The sequence below is a fragment of the Eucyclogobius newberryi genome, unplaced genomic scaffold (assembly GCF_026437365.1).
Source record: "Eucyclogobius newberryi isolate DKJ021-1_F unplaced genomic scaffold, fEucNew1.0.hap1 SCAF_12, whole genome shotgun sequence".
Lineage (NCBI taxonomy): Eukaryota > Metazoa > Chordata > Actinopteri > Gobiiformes > Gobiidae > Eucyclogobius > Eucyclogobius newberryi.
In genome coordinates, this window is record NW_027315746.1 from 23,053,711 (window position 1) to 23,071,210 (window position 17,500).

At 40.8% G+C, this 17,500-nt stretch overlaps 1 protein-coding gene across 3 annotated transcripts in view; it reads right to left on the reverse strand.

The window, feature by feature from the left end:
- LOC140356530 (oxysterol-binding protein-related protein 1-like) overlaps positions 1-17,500 on the reverse strand; it is a 30,231-nt gene that overhangs the window by 1,883 nt on the left and 10,848 nt on the right. For all 3 annotated transcript variants that reach the window (XM_072441543.1, XM_072441542.1, XM_072441544.1), the window contains 8 exons: positions 8,159-8,327; positions 6,260-6,482; positions 3,962-4,037; positions 2,604-2,738; positions 2,418-2,515; positions 1,519-1,701; positions 603-710; positions 256-345 (listed from right to left, as the gene is read on the reverse strand). In XM_072441543.1, the coding sequence (XP_072297644.1) occupies positions 256-345; positions 603-710; positions 1,519-1,701; positions 2,418-2,515; positions 2,604-2,738; positions 3,962-4,037; positions 6,260-6,482; positions 8,159-8,327 (1,082 nt within the window). The remainder of the gene's footprint in view (positions 1-255; positions 346-602; positions 711-1,518; positions 1,702-2,417; positions 2,516-2,603; positions 2,739-3,961; positions 4,038-6,259; positions 6,483-8,158; positions 8,328-17,500) is intronic.

Genomic DNA, 17,500 nt, shown 5'->3' on the forward strand with positions numbered 1-17,500 from the left:
AGGTGGAAAAAAGACTGCACGATATCGCTTGTGTGAGAACCACATGGAACCGACTGGCAATTACAGTTTTCTTGGCCAATGACTTGTTGTTGGATGACAATCAATACGGAAGCAGCCAAATCTCCCAAAGGGTTGTTTATCAATCAAAAAGACTAAGTGGGCGGGTCTACCAGTTTAAAATGGGCCATGTTTCTTATCATAGTATCATCAAGCTTTTATTAGTACATTATGGACCCATTACATATACAGTAGTACCTTTTATCTAAGATGTAGCCCTCCACTTTATGCAGTTCTTTGCCGAAGAGGCCGCAGGGTCTGAACGTCATGTTGCAGCGCTCTCCGGTCCTGGAAACAGAGCGACACACTGTTTACCCATTCTCTTTCACCGCGCCCCTCTCGAGCCTGGCCTTTCAAACATTAATTACTCGGCTCATTCTCTGTTACTCTAATGGAAACCGTCCCAGTTTTGCTCCTGAGATCAATCCGCACAGTGAATCTCAAAGCAGCTCCGGGCTCAGAAACAAGTCGGGACGGGAGCACAGAGCGTGCGTTCACAATAAACAGCCACAAGACAATGGCCACACTAGACAATGGAGTATTACTTGTGATTGATGACTTCCACGTTGCCGTACTGCTCGATCCAAAGCTGCCCCACAATAATGTTATGGACACAGCAGGTGGGGTTGGTCCAGGTGTACGCTTCATTATATCTGGGGAGACAAATGGTTGGTGGTCAAACAAGAGAATTGCAGTGAAATACATTAAAAATCAATTTGAGTAGGTTTTCACACATTTCAGTGCAAATCATAAAAAAAAAATAGGTTTGTTTTATTCTTGGATGCATTTTATTGTTAGATTTTGTATATTTATGCTGGGAGTTCTTGTTTCAGATGTTATGATTGATGCATTTTATGATTAGTGCATCTCCTTCCTACTCAACACTGTAACAAGGTAGATATGGAGTAAGAACGTAGACTTCCATCATACTTCGGTGTCAGATACAGATCAGCTGTGAACAAGAACAATCAACAGTAGTTTATGGCAAACTGTACAGCTGCTGTTTATTTGAAATTATGTTAAATAAACAGAAGTTTAATAAGTGGGAAGATGTCATACATTTTAGGAGGTTGGTTCCAGAGCTGTACGTTTCCTTTTTCTCCAAAGCAAGTCATCATAATCAGAGGGAGCAGTAATTAGATTACTTTTACAGCGAGTAATCAAATTAATAATCTAACCAACACCGAGTCTCAAGAAATGAGGCAAGTGGTATCGACAGGATGTTCTTTGCCAAAGTAAAACAAAGTATGAGTAGAATAAACGTTCCACTGATGTTACCCATCGAATGTAGCAACAAAATGACATCACTGCTTTGAGTTTGAGAACAACGTTTTTGAGGGTTTGAGAATTGAACACTTGAGCTGACTCGACAGTACTTTGATTTAACTTGACTTGAGTATTCCCTCTACATTTTCTGTTCATTCTAATTAAAATCAAACACTCTGCGTCCCTGGCTCTCACTTGGGCAGCTCCAGTGTGATCAGTCCTTTTGGCTCCGCCTCGATGCTCTTGCCCCAGAACTTGAGTTTGGGGTAGATGGAGCCGTGGAACACAAAGTCCTCCTTCAGGCCTTCGGCGTGAAAGGCACTGACGGGAGGATGGTGGCTCACCTGCTCCGACATCCATCGGAAGCCCAGATCCTCCCTGGAAGACGGTAAAACTTCAAATTGATCCCGTGGTGGTGTCAACACAGCAAAACACCACAGATTTATCATGTACACTGCCCTCTGCAAAAAGGCTCCCGCTCACCTGTGTGTGGCTAAAGGATTATTACTAAACTCTTTATGCAAGTAGGGCTGTATATATGTCTGGTTTTCCCTTTAATACAATAATGAATACAGAAATATAGAACACAAGTAATGGCACAGAGAAAGAAACAATGCCAAAAATATCATAATAATAGGCGTCAACTGAACTAAACACAAAATAAGAAAAGAAAAACGGCAACATAATAATGAAAATGATAATAATGATCATGATAATAAAAGTGGCTCTTTCAACGTTAGAGGATTTGGCGACAGACTAAAAGTGTAGATGTGGTAATATTAATCCTGTAACAAGTCAGTCAATATTATGTCCAACAGAAGTGTGTGAAAACATGTTAAAATGATCTGAGGTTGAATTATCAGACATATTATGCAGAAATATTCAGTTCAATTCAGTTTTGTATCTTTTTTTTAATGATGAACTACAACAATAAACACTTCAAAACCACATTCACAATATCATCTAAATGTCAATATATTAGCAGCAGATTGTTGGAGGGAAGATCCAATAACAAAGCAATGACTGATATGAACAGAGAGCAGTGTACACGGTGAATCCAGAGCACTGCAGTTACTGTCCGTGGACCGTCTCACCTGTTTAGCTCGTAGGTTTCACCGAGGAGTGGGTTGAAAGGCTTCCCGGTCCTCTCCCACTGCGACGCTACGGCCGACACTGCAAAAGCTGCCACACACTACCAACAGGCGAGTATTACACATACATTACTCATTCAGGAACTAACACAGATGATGCCGTGGCGTGTACTAACAGTCCGGCGTTACCTTCATCCTTTCGACGGAGTCCGTGGTGGTGTTGGCCCGGTGGATGAGGTAGGTGTGCTCCATGTACTCCGTGAGCCGCTGCAGGAAGCTCAGGGGCTCGTTAAAAATCACAGGCATGGCAATTTTAGACAACTCCTGAGAAAGAACATCGAGAATACAGGCTTTTACTCGTAGATATCAAAGCTGCAAGTGTATTTCAAACTGCCTGGGCAATGGGGCGAAACCTTTAGTAAAGCACTCAACAACAAACTGTAATACACTTTTCTACCTGAAGTATCAACATCGGTTTTGTCTGTCCGATATCACACAACAGATTTATAAACCTGTAGAGATTAGTTTTGATCGATAGTATTGGCTAGGTCTGAACAATTTTGGTATTGTATTTGCAGGTAGATTCAGAAGGATTCAGTTCCAAGTCCATATTTTTCACATCCAGGAGCATTATTATTTGAGAAAAGACTGAAATATGAACAGCTAAACTATTACAATAATCCTGTGCGTGTTTGTAGAGGTCTAAACTATGGGTTTAACAGGGTTTAATCACAGTTAGGCACAATATTATGTTGTTTGTAGAGAAAATGTTACTCAAATCATCTATACTATTAGCTCATTTTGACCATTCCAATCTTCAAAAAAGTGATTTTTCATTTGTTCTAAATTGTTAACTTACTCTGTCAGTGTTTGTAATAATACGTTTCATTGCATGCAAGTACAGGTGTGTTTTAAATGTTTTAACTGATGCTGTGAGCAATGTCCTCTTGCTTAATTGCCTTTCCTGTTTTAGAAGATTCAAACTGTAAACCGAATTCAAATAACTCTCTAAATGAAATAGGCTTTGAGGCAATGTAAAGTCTTTACTCCTTCAAATAGTACGCAGATTCCTCTGAAGTTCAAATATTCAATTTAATCCATATTTTTGTCCTCCTTTGGGGGTGTAATTATTTAAAAACGAGTATAGAAATCGTGTATTTTAGACCTCTTTAAGCCACAGTTTGGGCCTTGAATAGTCTTGTTTTAGACTTTATACTCGCTTTGGTTTAGATTTGATGGTACTCGGATACTTTCTTATGTGGTACTTTATGTGAAAAGTTTGAGAACTATTTTATCCTGACCTTTGTGCCAACTCAACTGTAAGTAATGAACTGCTAGTAATTAAGAGCAGAAAATTAATAGGCATAATTAAATACAATCAGGAAGCACAGTTAAAGACAAGGGTCCCCGGGGACTCCTGGATATCGACATTAGTGAGGCTAATACCACTCCACGAGGACGGGTAGAACACAAAGCCTGTAATTTAGCATTTGTTCAAAGTATTCAAACCCGAGTTCACATGGATAAAGCCGTTTGTTTGTCCTCACCATGCCAATACATTTCTTCAAGATACTCCAGATGCTGACGTCATTTCTGGAGAACATAGGAGCCGGTAAACTTGATCTGCAAATTACAAATAGAAATTAATTAAACTAAAACGGTCGCCCGCTTGAGTGCACATGTTTTTCGTCCGGGCACCATCTTGCAGAAACGCTGACAACTAGAGTGTGCAATGTTTTACAGTGTGGCGCCTGCAGCAGATGGTGTCCCTCTTTAGCAGAGGGTGGTTATTTCAGAGAAATAAATACCAATGGTGAGTTAGCTTGAAAACAGAAGTATGTGACCCACTTTGTGTTCATCACCTTTAGTGGGAGGTCATTTTCTCAGCTAATCAGACTGGAAATGCACAAGATCAGACCTAATGGATGTTGTGTTGGGACTGAGTGTGTTGTCGAAAGGTTGAGACTTCTAGAAGTGTTTGTAAGTTATAATATGTTTTGGCTCGCAGTTCAGAATCGTATGAATAGAAGCCAGCCGTTTAAAGCTGAGAGTCTGTGGAGAGGCGAGCCCACTCTCAGTAACTTCATTAAAACACATGCAATTGAGTAAATGCATGATGCATGAACCTTTATTAGAAGTTAAATGCAACACAATCAAATCTCCATGAAGAGGAGTAAAGAGGTAGTGAACACTCCACCAGAATGTTAAACAGGAGCAGAGGTGGGCAACACTTTGAAATGTAGATAACATTGTGATTGATGTTTTAAAGATATGCAAAATTTGAATATTGAGTATACCATTTAGAGTGAAAAAATGCTACAAAAGAACAGATTTAGAATATTTATGAAAAAAGTTATGTTGTAAACTTTTAAAAGACCAGTATAAAGTATTTCTGCACTTTTGTGATACATTATAAATTTAGCATTTTTCTGATTGCGAGCGCATTTAAAGACACATTTTAGCACATTTCTGTTTGATTGATATAATATTGCCTCACTGTCATAATCAAGATACTCAAAATAGATATAAAGACCTTCATTTTTGTCAATATCAGCCAGTTTTCCATTTTTAAATTTGAGATGGGGAGATTATATTGTTTTGACAGGGTTTAACTGAGCCAATGGCGAGCTGGGATCGGAGCGAATTTAAATGACAGGACGGCTCCCAGATAAACACACACACACACACAGCTCCATCCTCCAGCCAGCACCTCCATGCATTATTCATGGCGCACTTGTTGGATTAAGGAGGAACAGCCAAGACAGAATCAGCATCCCCACAAATGAGCGTCCAATCATTACAAAAGGAAGAAGCTGTTGCCCAAGAAGATGAAAGTGTTGTGTAAAAATATAGATGTGGGTCCCGGCGGAGTATAAAGTGCTAAAACAAAGCGTGAGTGGAAAGCAGGTTTCTCCTTACAGCCACGCGGCCATTTAGAGGCCCGTTCGCCTGCGCGCTGTCATCAGACACGCACGCCAGCGGGTCACATGGTCAATCAAGTATGCACGTCGTTCAGGGAAAGGTGACAGCTGTGCAGAATCACTTCAAACATCAAAATCGAAGTAGCACGCTTGAGCATTACTGTGGTAAGACAAGGCGTTGCAACTGAAGATATTGATAATAAATATTGGCTGCAGTATCTGATACAATAACCACTGAAGAACATGTTAAAACTACACAAGAGAAGCACATTTTTTGGGGTTAAAAGCATTCACAACATGTTTGGAGGAGTGTAAACTACAGGTGCAACAGGATCTTTCCTTAAAAAGACAGGCTATTCTGTTTAATGTATAACTTTCTGGAGATGGAAAGTCATCTGTATAACACCATGGAAATAGTTCAAACAGTTCAAAGTTCAAACTATATTTCTGAGCATTCTTCATGTTAAGTCTTATACCATACTGTGGAAATCTATAGCTAAAGGAACAATGGGATTTCCATGGAAACAAGAGTCAGGTTTGTGGTGAAGTAAGTCTGCACAGAGTAAGAACAAAGGTTTAAGGGCCATAAAAACAATAAACCTGTTTTCATTTTAGTCTCTTTTGTGGCTAAAAAGTTAAATTGCACGGGGCATTTGATTTTTTAAGTAACCAAAGTCTTTACTAATTGATAGTTGCGTGAACTCAAATATATATTAAATTACACAATGCAAACTTTGACCCGTACTGCTCATGTGTGCTAGTACTAGAAAAGACATAAGGCCAATAATGAGCCCGAGTTCATACATTTATAAATACAGTAAGAGTCATTATGGTAATTCTGGTGACAGGCCTAAGAGTAAATCTCTTCTTTGGCATCATTCAGCCGGGTAAACAAGCCTGAGATCACAGCATAAGTCGTCCCACCTGTGCTGCTTGATTCCATTGTGTTGGGCTGCTGGGTTGCCATGGTTACCCTCCCCTGACATTCCGCTAGGCCCCGTGAGAGCGCTGGGATGGCGGTGGAGGCTACTGCTGGTGCTGCTGCTGCTGCTGCTGCTTAAAATAGGGGCGTCTCTCCCCTCGTCCTCTTCAAACGAGCGACTGGCCACGGACAGGAAGCCGCTCACCGAAAGTTCTGAGTCCGACTCTGTGGAAGAACGGAGAGTGAGGGAGCGGCACGGGCAAGGGTCATGCCCGAAAACAACCCCGGGTTCGAGTGGCCGCGGCGGAAAGGCTGCAGCTCTGCGTCCGGGCAGTGTACTCTTAACAAATAAAAGCACTTGTGTCGAGTTCCTGTGAGCGCTGCTGCCAGACAACCCCCACTTGAGGATTGTGTTCCAATGAGCGGCCTGCGCACCGGCTTCATTTCCTCCCAACATTGTTTGCACTGTGCCGGCTGCTCCCCCCCCCCCCCCTCCCCTCCCCTCCCCTCGCTCACCCATACACACCAGGGCGAGAGCAAACGCAACCAGAGATGACAACGATGGCTGTGTGTACACTGGGAGGATGCAGATGCTCATTATAATTACAAATGTCCAAAAAACTGGCACACAACTTTATTTGTCTCGTTATCGGGCTCAAATTAACACAGTTTGATTGTGATAAATGGGTATAAAGTTTGCCACGTTATGGTAATAAGTATATGGCGAATAAAGGCAACCAAGTATTGAGTATATTTTTTATAAATGAAATGATAAATATAAGCACAGTGGCAGAGCGATTAGCGCCCTCGCCTCCCAATAAGGAGATCATGGGTTTGATTCCCGGGCCAGACCAACATTACATGATCTCTCTGGGTGGAGTCTGCGTGTCCTCCCTGTGGCTTCTCTCAGATTTCAGCTTCCTCCCACCGTCCAGAGACATGCATGTGTTAGGGAAATTGGCAACCGTAAATTGGCCCTAGTCAATGAACGTGAGAGTGAATGATTGTCTGTGAGTCTCTGTGTCTGTGTTTGTATTAACCCTGCGACGAGCTAGCCTTGTCCAGGGTGTGCCCCGCTAGGATCACTGTGATTGGCAGGAGCAAGCAGTAGAAGATGAATGAATAAGAATGACCTAAAAGAGAAACTGATATTTCTGCACATTTGGGGTTCATTTTACTCATGTTTTATGCAATATTTGAATCTTTATAAAAATATTTCCTGGCATTTAGCACATTCCGGATGCATTGTTAAAATATTGTCTAAAATAGCATTCAGGTTCAAATTTATGGTGTAAAAACATATTAATATCACTGAATCTGGAGGCTGTTGATTGGATTAAATACATGCAGCACAGATACGGAGCACGCTCTATAAATGCAAAGAAATGTTTTTTTGTCTCTGGAGCATTGGGACAGGCCATGTATGAATAATGTAAAGCCTCCTCAGAGAGACTGCTCCATAGTGCACTAACATGTTCAAACTAGTCTTTTGCTCACAATTACCGTAGGGACTTGTCCTGTGCAAGAAATACTGTAACTCATAACATCCAGGCAGTTATTTGAAAAGTCTATTCGTCTCATCACAACCTTGAGCACAGACGAAAAGGACAGTGGAAATCTGTCTGAGAGGGAGAGACACAAATGCTCTACACTGGCACAAAGTCTGCAACACTCTTCATGCAAAAACCTTCTATTGAAAACCATTTTGAAGAAAGTCATTAAGACGTTTTTCGTGTCATGGTACAATCTGACCTTATTCACTGACTGACGTGCGATACTTGGGTCAGTTTCCTTCACAAGATGAAATTTCCCTGGACAGAGCTGTGACCCCTCAAACCCACCACAAACCACAAGCTGTTGGTCTCACAGTCAAAATCACATTAACTGAGCGTTGTGCTGACCTGAGAGAGCGTCATAGAAGTCATCCTCAGTGAGAGCGCTGATGGTTGCCCACTTCCTGTTGCTGCGCGCGGACAGTTTCAGCTCTTCGTTCTCAGAGGCCAAAGACTGCAGCGCCTCAGACAGAGCTTTGTTCTTCTCTTCCTCCTGCTCCAACTTCAGGCTCCACACCTGGAAGAGGACATGAGGGACATCAGTAAAAGTTACGCTTATAGACCCGTTTGTAGTGATGTGAAAAAAGTGATTCCAGAGTATTTGTGTTGATGGTTTTGACACAGGTCATGGTTCAGACCGGCCCCAAAGATCTGGTTTCTTCAGAGGAAATCAAACACCCTGCTCTGCGACAGATCTCTGCAGCATGATTGAGTATCACTGTGAAGCAACCTGAGCTAAGGACACAGCGGGACAGGGCGCATCATTGTTTCCTATGGGCATTTGTTACCGTCTGACCAGAGGACAGGAAACACCACCAAATCTATAATTTCTATGAACACCATCAAACACAAAAGGCCCAGACAGGTTTCCCCCTCTTATTGCATGTGGCAGCTCGATCTATGATTTACATTGGATTTAACTAGAGCGACGTCTATAATACATTAAGCTCCAGTTTCCTGAAGTCATCAAATAGCATACCCAGTTTGATCCACTATGTTAAGATTGAGAGGAAAAGTCTTGAGTGGGGATCGTATTGTATATTTTGGCTCTCTGCACCCCTGCAGCAAGAGGTTCAAATTGATTGCGTAAAGGATGCGGTCGAAAGATATTTGCATTTGCTAAAATGTGCTTTTTGTTCCTGATCAGCGTGTTTCAAAGCTGCTGATCTGGTCCTTTGTAAGATTATTGATTAGCTTTAGTTGATTGGCAGTCTGAATAATTTGATCTTTTAATAGAGCACTATATTTAATTGTAAGGATCTAATTACGGTCAATTGTTCATCAAAAGTAATGTATATGTTGTCTTTACATTTCTGCACAGAATCTTTTGAAAAACACGTACGATTTTTCAAGTTAATTTGAGCCTGTGCATGAATGTCAATATCAATATCAAGGCACAAAGTGCAATACAGTGATGTGCAATAAAACATATATACAAACAATTAAAATACACATGAAGTTAATACAAATAATGAGTCAGCTCAGTTCATGTTTAAAAGGCAAGAGAGAAAAGGAGAAAAGGATTTAATTTGCTCTAGTGTCTCAGCAGCTCTAACATGCAGAGACAGGCTGTTCCAGAGCCTGGGCCCCGCCACAGAGAAAGCTCGGTGGTCTCTGTTTTTCAGCTCTGACCTGGGCACATCCAGGAGGAGCTGAGAGGAGGACTGCACGAAACAGGCAGAAGCATGGTGGGACAATAACTCCCGCAAATAACAGGGAACCAGACCATTTGAAGACTTATGAGCAACATTTTGAATTGGATTCTGTGGATACCTGGAAGCCAGTACAGTGATGCCAGGACTGGAGTCATGTGTTGGTAATGTCGAAATTTAGTCTATACAGACTGCGAGAGGCAAAGACCGTTCTCAAAGTCTTTATTTGATGAAAATAGGGAAAAACAGGCAAAACAGCGGCATGTTGTTCGTCTTGCAGCTGAGATTCAACTCTTCACAAGATTCAGCTGTGTTTTATATCGCTGTTGCTTGGGTCTGATAAAAATGGCCTGACCTTCACTATGACGTCCGCTTTAAGATTGTTTAGACTAGTCCACAGATAATCAGAAAATACACAGAATAGTTCAAATACACCGAATAGTTCATTGTGACCCATATGCAGCAAGATCGTCTTGACTCATGATAAATAGAATACAGACATGACAATAATTTGATCAATATCCACAATTCCCCCTTTTGATCACATTCACGTGATCACACTTAAAGAGGCGCCAGACGCAACCTCACAAAAGAACAACTTAAACATCCCAAAAACATTAAATGTTTAAAAATCAAATTAAATCATTATATAAATCAAGCAAATCCTTAAAATAACTCATTTAGTAAAAATCGATGTGAGACAAGGAGCAACCCCAGTTAGTGTAAACACTTGGTGGGATATAGTAATCAGACTAGTCAGATTCTGGAAAAAGTATAGGAATCTTGTCACTATCAGAGTTAGATTCGTGTTTGGCAGAGTAATAGCATGTGTAATCAGGGTCCAAAGATAAGCAGGTTGTTTAGTAAGAGCAGATGCAATGCAAGTGTTCTATAAGTGATCTAAGACAGCACAGCATCCAATCATAATCAATACATAGGCAATAACAATAATATTGGTGAAAAACAAACAATGCCAGCCCAGTGCCCAAAGATGTGGTATAACCAGGGAGACCACAAGGGGCAAGGGTGGTGGTAGATGATTCTGGCTTGACATAGGTTGACTTATATTCATCCTTTGCCGTCTTTGAAATTGGGCAGGTTGGTTTGGGGCCATTTGGTGTTGACCTCTTTGTGTTTGCCCTTGGGGGCAGTCTCGAGCCCAATGTCCAGTTCCAAAGCAGTGTTTTGTAATGCAGGACCTTAGATTGATGATATTCATGAATACAATTCCATTGTTGTTCTGTGGGAGGAGCCACAGCTTCATCACTGTGATTAATCAATTTTTTCTCTGCATATTTTTGGAAGAGGTTCTTCATTCGTGTTGTTTGCTTTTTTGCTTCCTTTGGGTTTTGTTCATTTGCACGGATTGTGTTTTCGAGATCCTTCAAAAATGTATTCATTTTGAATGGAATAAGGTTAATTTGATTTAATTTATCTATATCTTTATTTTTGATAATTATTATTATTTGATAATAAAAAAGTGTGGCAGTCAGTGGTATTTCAAAAACAATAAAAAATATAGCCGCAAGCGGCAATGATCGGCCCTCGCCACGCCGCCGCCACACCGCCGCCCCAATTGTCCTTTTATTACGCCTACTGCTGAATCTGTGACGCTGTCACATCTTCTCCCCTTTGTTTTACCATCAAAAAGCTATTTTATTTTGAATTCTTGGCAAAATGTGCGGCTTTGCCGCACAGACACCGTGACCGTGACTTTTGATGGTCCTGAAGATGAGTCTCACCAAATTTCAGGTTAATAGGGCTGACGCCCTGGGAGGAGTTTGTGAAAGTCTAAAGTGTAAACATGTTCTGGCGATTTCCCCATTGGAATAACATGAAAGGTTTCGGTCATCGTTACGGCAACGCCATAACAATTATGACATGGGTCTCATTGACTTTTTTGATGGGGATGCTAAAATTGAGTTGTGTGTCAAATTTCATATAATTTCGCAAAACTAAACATTTAACCTCCATATAAAATCTGTAGGGGGCGCTGTGGCGCCAAATGAATTTATTTCACTTCAAGTAGGTTTAGGGCAAAGAGTTTAACAACTGATTCTAATTTGACGCAATTCGGACTTTATCTGCGCAAACGGCAGAAATTTTAAATATGGGAGATTTCTGAAATTCTAGCTACAGTTTGCGGCTTCGCCGCACAGAGACCGTGACGGGTATCAATGTAATTTGGATAACTTTTCATGTCCCACTCCTCAGTAGCATTTTCACCAAATTTCAGCTTTTTAGGGCCAACGCCCTTGGAGGAGTTCGTAAAAGTACGACGTTTGGAAAAACTCCGAAGTCATGTTTAGCCATTTTTGAAGCAATATGGCCGACATTTGGTTGGGCGGACGGCGTTGCCGTGATAATATTTTTTACTTCTCTTGTCACCATCTACCTCTGCGCCAAATTTCATGATTCTACGATCATATTTTTTTTGGGTCATTTCCCATCTCTCAATGCATTTTTGGTACATTTGGGGGCGCTGACGCGCCAATTTTTTTTATTTTAGAAAAAGGAAATAGCCAGAATGTAGAGAGGCACGATTTTTAGAGGCGTGCAAATTTTTTTGACTTTTCGTCAATGTTCACTGGGTGAAAAATAGGGGGGTTGGTCCCGAGAAGAAGAAGAAGAAGAAGAAGAAGAAGAAGAAGAAGAAGAAGAATATTCCGATGCGAAAACAATGTTTCCCATTTTTCAAATATCATAAACTATACATTTTCGGAAAGCGCTCGCGCTTTCCTACCTCATGGTGTGGGTCCCTGGTCACTGACGGGTACTTTCGTTAATTTTGAGTGGGCTCCGCCCACTTTGTGTTTTTGGCCCTCTATACAGTAATAATGTTCAATTTTTGCATTACATGCTTATATGCACGGAACATGCAAGAGATGGGGAACGTATTCGTGAGCTACTTAGGGCAAATGAGTGCTTTATATGGGGATCCCAATCCCAATGTAAAGTGCTCGTTTAGTGCGCACTTTTGCACGGGCTTTGCCCGTTTACAACGGTAATGTTCCATTTTCCTACTACTAATTAGTATGCACGGGGCGTGCGTGAGTGAAGGAGTGCGTTAGTGAGTGTTTGGAAGTGGGCGAGCGCTTCGCGCTCGATTTCGTGCGCACTACGTGCGCACTTTCGCAGCCGTGCTTCGCACGGCCTTACGAGATTAATAGGCCTCTCGCCAGCTTGTGGCGCTCGGGCCTAATAATAACTTATTATTATAATTCAAACAATAATTATAACAATAATAATGAAATGAAATACGTTTAGGGAAAAAATGATATTACATTTTTAATTTAAAATTAAAGATTCAAAATAAAAATTTGAAATGTAAATAGAATACACTAACTAATTAAATTAACTAAATAAATAAAAAATCCACCTAGCCACAGAGGGTAGTTAATCTTGTCAGTAGAATGCTTTAAGCCAAGTAATAGCTTTCTTATTCCCTTTAGTTACCTACACATCCCACGTTTTATTTTTTATTTTTTTTCCCGGAGTCCAACTCCCTTTTAAATCAGTCCAACTGATTGTACGTACTTTTATACATGTCCAACGTGTTTTGGAGTCCAACTCCTCTTTAAATCAGTCCAACTGATTGTCTAAACTATCACTAAATCCATACTTGTATGCAATGTGGAAAATTTAGGTCAAGTTTTGGCAAACTTTAACAATTTAGCATTTTCAATGTGCAGATTTTCGTAATAAATACAAGAGGTTTCTGCCTCACTTTCGTTGAATGTCCCAGTCACAATTGTGAGTCAAAAATAAACTGGCAATTGACTCCTCTTGTCTCTCTCTCGGCTCGGTGTCCTTGTTCTCCCATCATTCCCAGCTGAACCGTTACTGGACGCTATGCGTTGTCAGCCGACATCCAGAAGAGAATTGTTTAGAGCAAAATTCAGATGTTTCCTTTCCAAGCACGATGAGACCCGCATCCTCCACCAATTCTGTCGAAATTTAGTCTATACAGACTGCGAGAGGCGAAGATCGTTCTCAAAGTCTTTATTTGATGAAAACATGGAAAAACAGGCAAAACAGCGGCATGTTGTTCGTCTTGCAGCTGAGATTCAACTCTTCACAAGATTTAGCTGTGTTTTATATCGCTGTTGCTTGGGTCTGATAAAAATGGCCTGACCTTCACTATGACGTCTGCTTTAAGATTGTTTAGACTAGTCCACAGATAATCAGAAAATACACAGAATAGTTAAAATACACCGAATAGTTCATTGTGACCCATATGCAGCAAGATCGTCTTGACTCATGATAAATAGGACACAGACATGACAATAATTTGATCAATATCCACAGTAACGCCTTGTACCTGTGAGCAGCCGGGCCGAACTGCAAGCGTTTAAGAGAGGTCAGATCAAGACCATAACAAAGAGAGCTGCAGCAATCTAGGCATGTAATGCATGAGTGAATCACTTTTTCAAGTTCCTTGGCAGGTAAGTCTGATTATACTTCAGCCAGTAACCTAAGCTTAAAAAAGCTGTTTTTGACCAGTGCCCAGACTTGTTTGTCCAGCTCATCTCTGATGAGATGAATCCATCAGCACACCAACATTTCTCACAAATGGGAGGTTAAAAGACAGAGTACCAAGAACACTATCCACCCCTTCTAATACATCTGAATCACCAAAAACTACTATTTCAGTTTTCTTCTCATTTAAATGTAGAAGATTAAGACTGGTCATCCAGTTTTTAATGTCTCTGAGGCAGTGAATCAGGGGCCCAAATTATGAGGTATGATGAGATATCGGATTTTTCGTATTTTATATTGTAAGAGTGACTCTAATGACAACAAATAAATGCCAAAGAGAATTGGACCTAGGATGGAACCCTGAGGTACACCACAGTTCAAAGGGGCAGTTTTAGACTGATGTGGGCCGAGGTGAACAGAGGTTTGTTCTAACAAGTATGATCTGAACCAGTTCAGTGCTTGGCCTTTAACACTAACAGACAGTTCTAAACAAGACAACAGGATACTGTGGTCAACTGTGTCAAAATCTGAGGACATAATCTAAAAGCAGAAGGGCAGCATAATTTCCAGAATCAAGTGTTAAAAGAATAGAATTAAAAACATGTAAAAATGCAGTTTCTGTGCTATGTTGTTGCGAAAAGCCTGACATTTTTCAGAAATGTCATTACAGACAAGGTGTGACTGCAGTTAGCGATAAGAAAACCTTTTCCAAAACTTTAGAAAGGAGGGAAGTTTAGATATTAGCCTCTAGTTTGTAAAAACATTTTTAATAAGGGGGTGGACAACAGCATGTTTAAAAACAGAGGAAACATAGCCAGAGGAAAGTGATGCATTAATAAAAGTTAAACCAATTGGACCAACTGCATCAAAGACTTCTTTAAGAAGTTTAGAAGGTAGACACTCTGTGGGACAGTAGGAAGGTCTAAGCGTCTTAACCATCTTTGCCAGTTCACTGAGGGCTATAGTTCCAAGGCTCCATGACAACAGGAACAGCAGCAGGTCAGCTATCGGGAACAAAGCGAGGGTGAACCTAATCACTCCAATTTTTCCAACAAAAAAACTTAAGGAATATTTCACACAAGCTTGTAGATTAATTCATCCCTATATTCACACATGGGTTAATGATGTTATTCAACACATTGAAAAGCACTTGGGGCTTATTGCTATTTGTGGACACAAGGTTAGACAAGTTTTAACAGCCAGCTGAAGAAAGCCTGAGCATCTGTAGAGAGATGTGCAATTTGTCCTTTTGCCATTAGCTCTCAGTGCGTCTCCATTGGCGTCTGAGTTCACGTGTGGTCTCATTCAACCATGGGTCACGGACACGTTTCTTAGTGCGAAAGGGTGCAATGGAAATACCCTGCAGGTATCAAACGCAAGAGCCAGAATGTGTTCCTTTGAGCTTGTGCTTACACTTCACGTCCCAGTCTTTTGGCTGAGGAGCCCAAGCAGAAACGGAACACTTTGTTGTGTAACTACTCTGTTGTGTAGCCAGCGCCACTGCCCTCAATGTGTCCTCCGCCTGGACACAAAAAGCGCTATTTTAGGCTGAGACAGGCTGCTCTGGTGCCGCCATGGTGCTGCTCCAGCCTGAGAAGAATTACTCCGTTCCACACCCCAAACAGCCGAGTGCTCACTTTCAGAAAGGGGCTACGCTTTCCCCCCACCATTACAAAGATCAACTCTTCTGGGGCCGGGACTGCACTGAAAATGAGATGAAAATGCACAGTCAGACTATCCTGGTTAAACAAAGGTATTTTTTCATCCTTATTCAACCAGGATTGTCTCACTGTGCATTTGAATAGTAAAATAGCCACTAATTATATAAGACCTACTGTATTGGTATTTGGTATTCAACTAAAACATGCGTAGGAGGATGGGTTTACATTTTGTTAATAATAAACCATTAAAACAGCTTAATAGCTCATTAGAAACGGGTACATTGATTTCCTAGAAATGTAGAACTGAGAGGCTCCACTGAATCAAAGTTGCATTTCATCCTAACGAGCAGTTGTAAAAATTAAAAAATTAGGAGCTGAAATAACAGTATTGGAAAAACAAGATGCAATAAAAGAAACACTTATCGCTTTTAACAACTTTTAATTGGGCACTTGAGAAAACTCACACCCCTCCTAGTTAGAAAGAAGCCATCTTGTCTCTAATATAAAAGGGAAGGATCAACTCGATTGTGCCTCATATAGACCCATTTCTATTCTGAATGTGGACTAGCGTATAAACACCTAAATTATGTCCAAACGAATGGAACATATACTCCCAAATTTCACAATGATCAGACGGGATTTATTAGCAGATGACAAATGCAAAAATAATGAATCATATATCATATTATATTAATCATTATATAAAAGCATCAAAGCAGTAATGATTAGTTTGAATGCTGAGGAAGCTTTTGATTGTGTTAGCTGGCCTTATTTATTAAAAGTTTTAAACAAATTTCAAATAGGCAACTTAATTATAAAAAATATTTGGTCTCTTTACCATGGCAAGAAGTAAAATCAATAGACACCTGACTGACCCGCTGGCTGTGCCTGGTTCCTCCTCCTGTTTGCTTTGTACTTGGGTCCATTGGCCCAATATATTAGACAAACCCCCCAAAAAATGTGTTACAATTGATGGGGTGGAACATAAGAGTGCCTGCTATGTAAATAATATTTTACTATCTATTATTTGACCAAACCAGAAATTGTAATACCCAATGTGATGCATTTTGTCAAAAGGAACCGCGGCACTGCCATATAGCCTCATGGCTAACCCTAACTCTGACCCTAACCTTAACCCGGCGCGGTCAAATAGCGCAGCAGTTTCAGGAGCCGCAGCACAAAATAACATGGCAGTTTCGGCCGCGCGCCGCGGCTCTGTAGACACTCCCAAAAAATAAATACTTCAAATGTCTGTCTGGATACAAATCAAATGTACCAAAAACTGAAATAATAATAAAATAATAAAAAAAAAAAATAATAATATGTATACAAGTAGTCACAGCGTTTTGCCATGACAAAATGTAGCGAAGGTGCAGTTTTTCCACTGCTCATTCTTGAGATGCTTCTACAACTTGACTGTAAATTCAGTTGATTGGACATGATTTGGAAAAGCACACACCAGCCTATAAGGTCTCAAACCAAGCCATGAAGTACAGATCTGGGGAAGGGTACAAAAGTACTCCTGCAGCATTGAAGGTTCTTATGAGCACAGTGGCCTCCATCATCTGTAAATGGAAGACTCTTCTCAGAGCTGCCTGGCCAAACTGAGCGAGCAATCAGGGGAGAAGGGCCTTAATCAGGGAGGTGACTAAGAACTTGATGGTCATTCCGACAGATCTCCAGCGTGTCTCTGTGGAGAGAGGAGAACCTTCCAGAAGAACAACCATCTCTGCAGAACTGCTCAGATCAAACCTTTGTAAAAAGTCGGTGTAATCCCTCATTCGTCCAGGCGTGTTCCATAGTAGAAAAAGCTTCAGTTGTAGTCATCTGGACTCAGTTTGAAAAAATAGACGTTTCGACTCTCATCCAAGAGTCATTGTCAATAACAGAATTTAGGT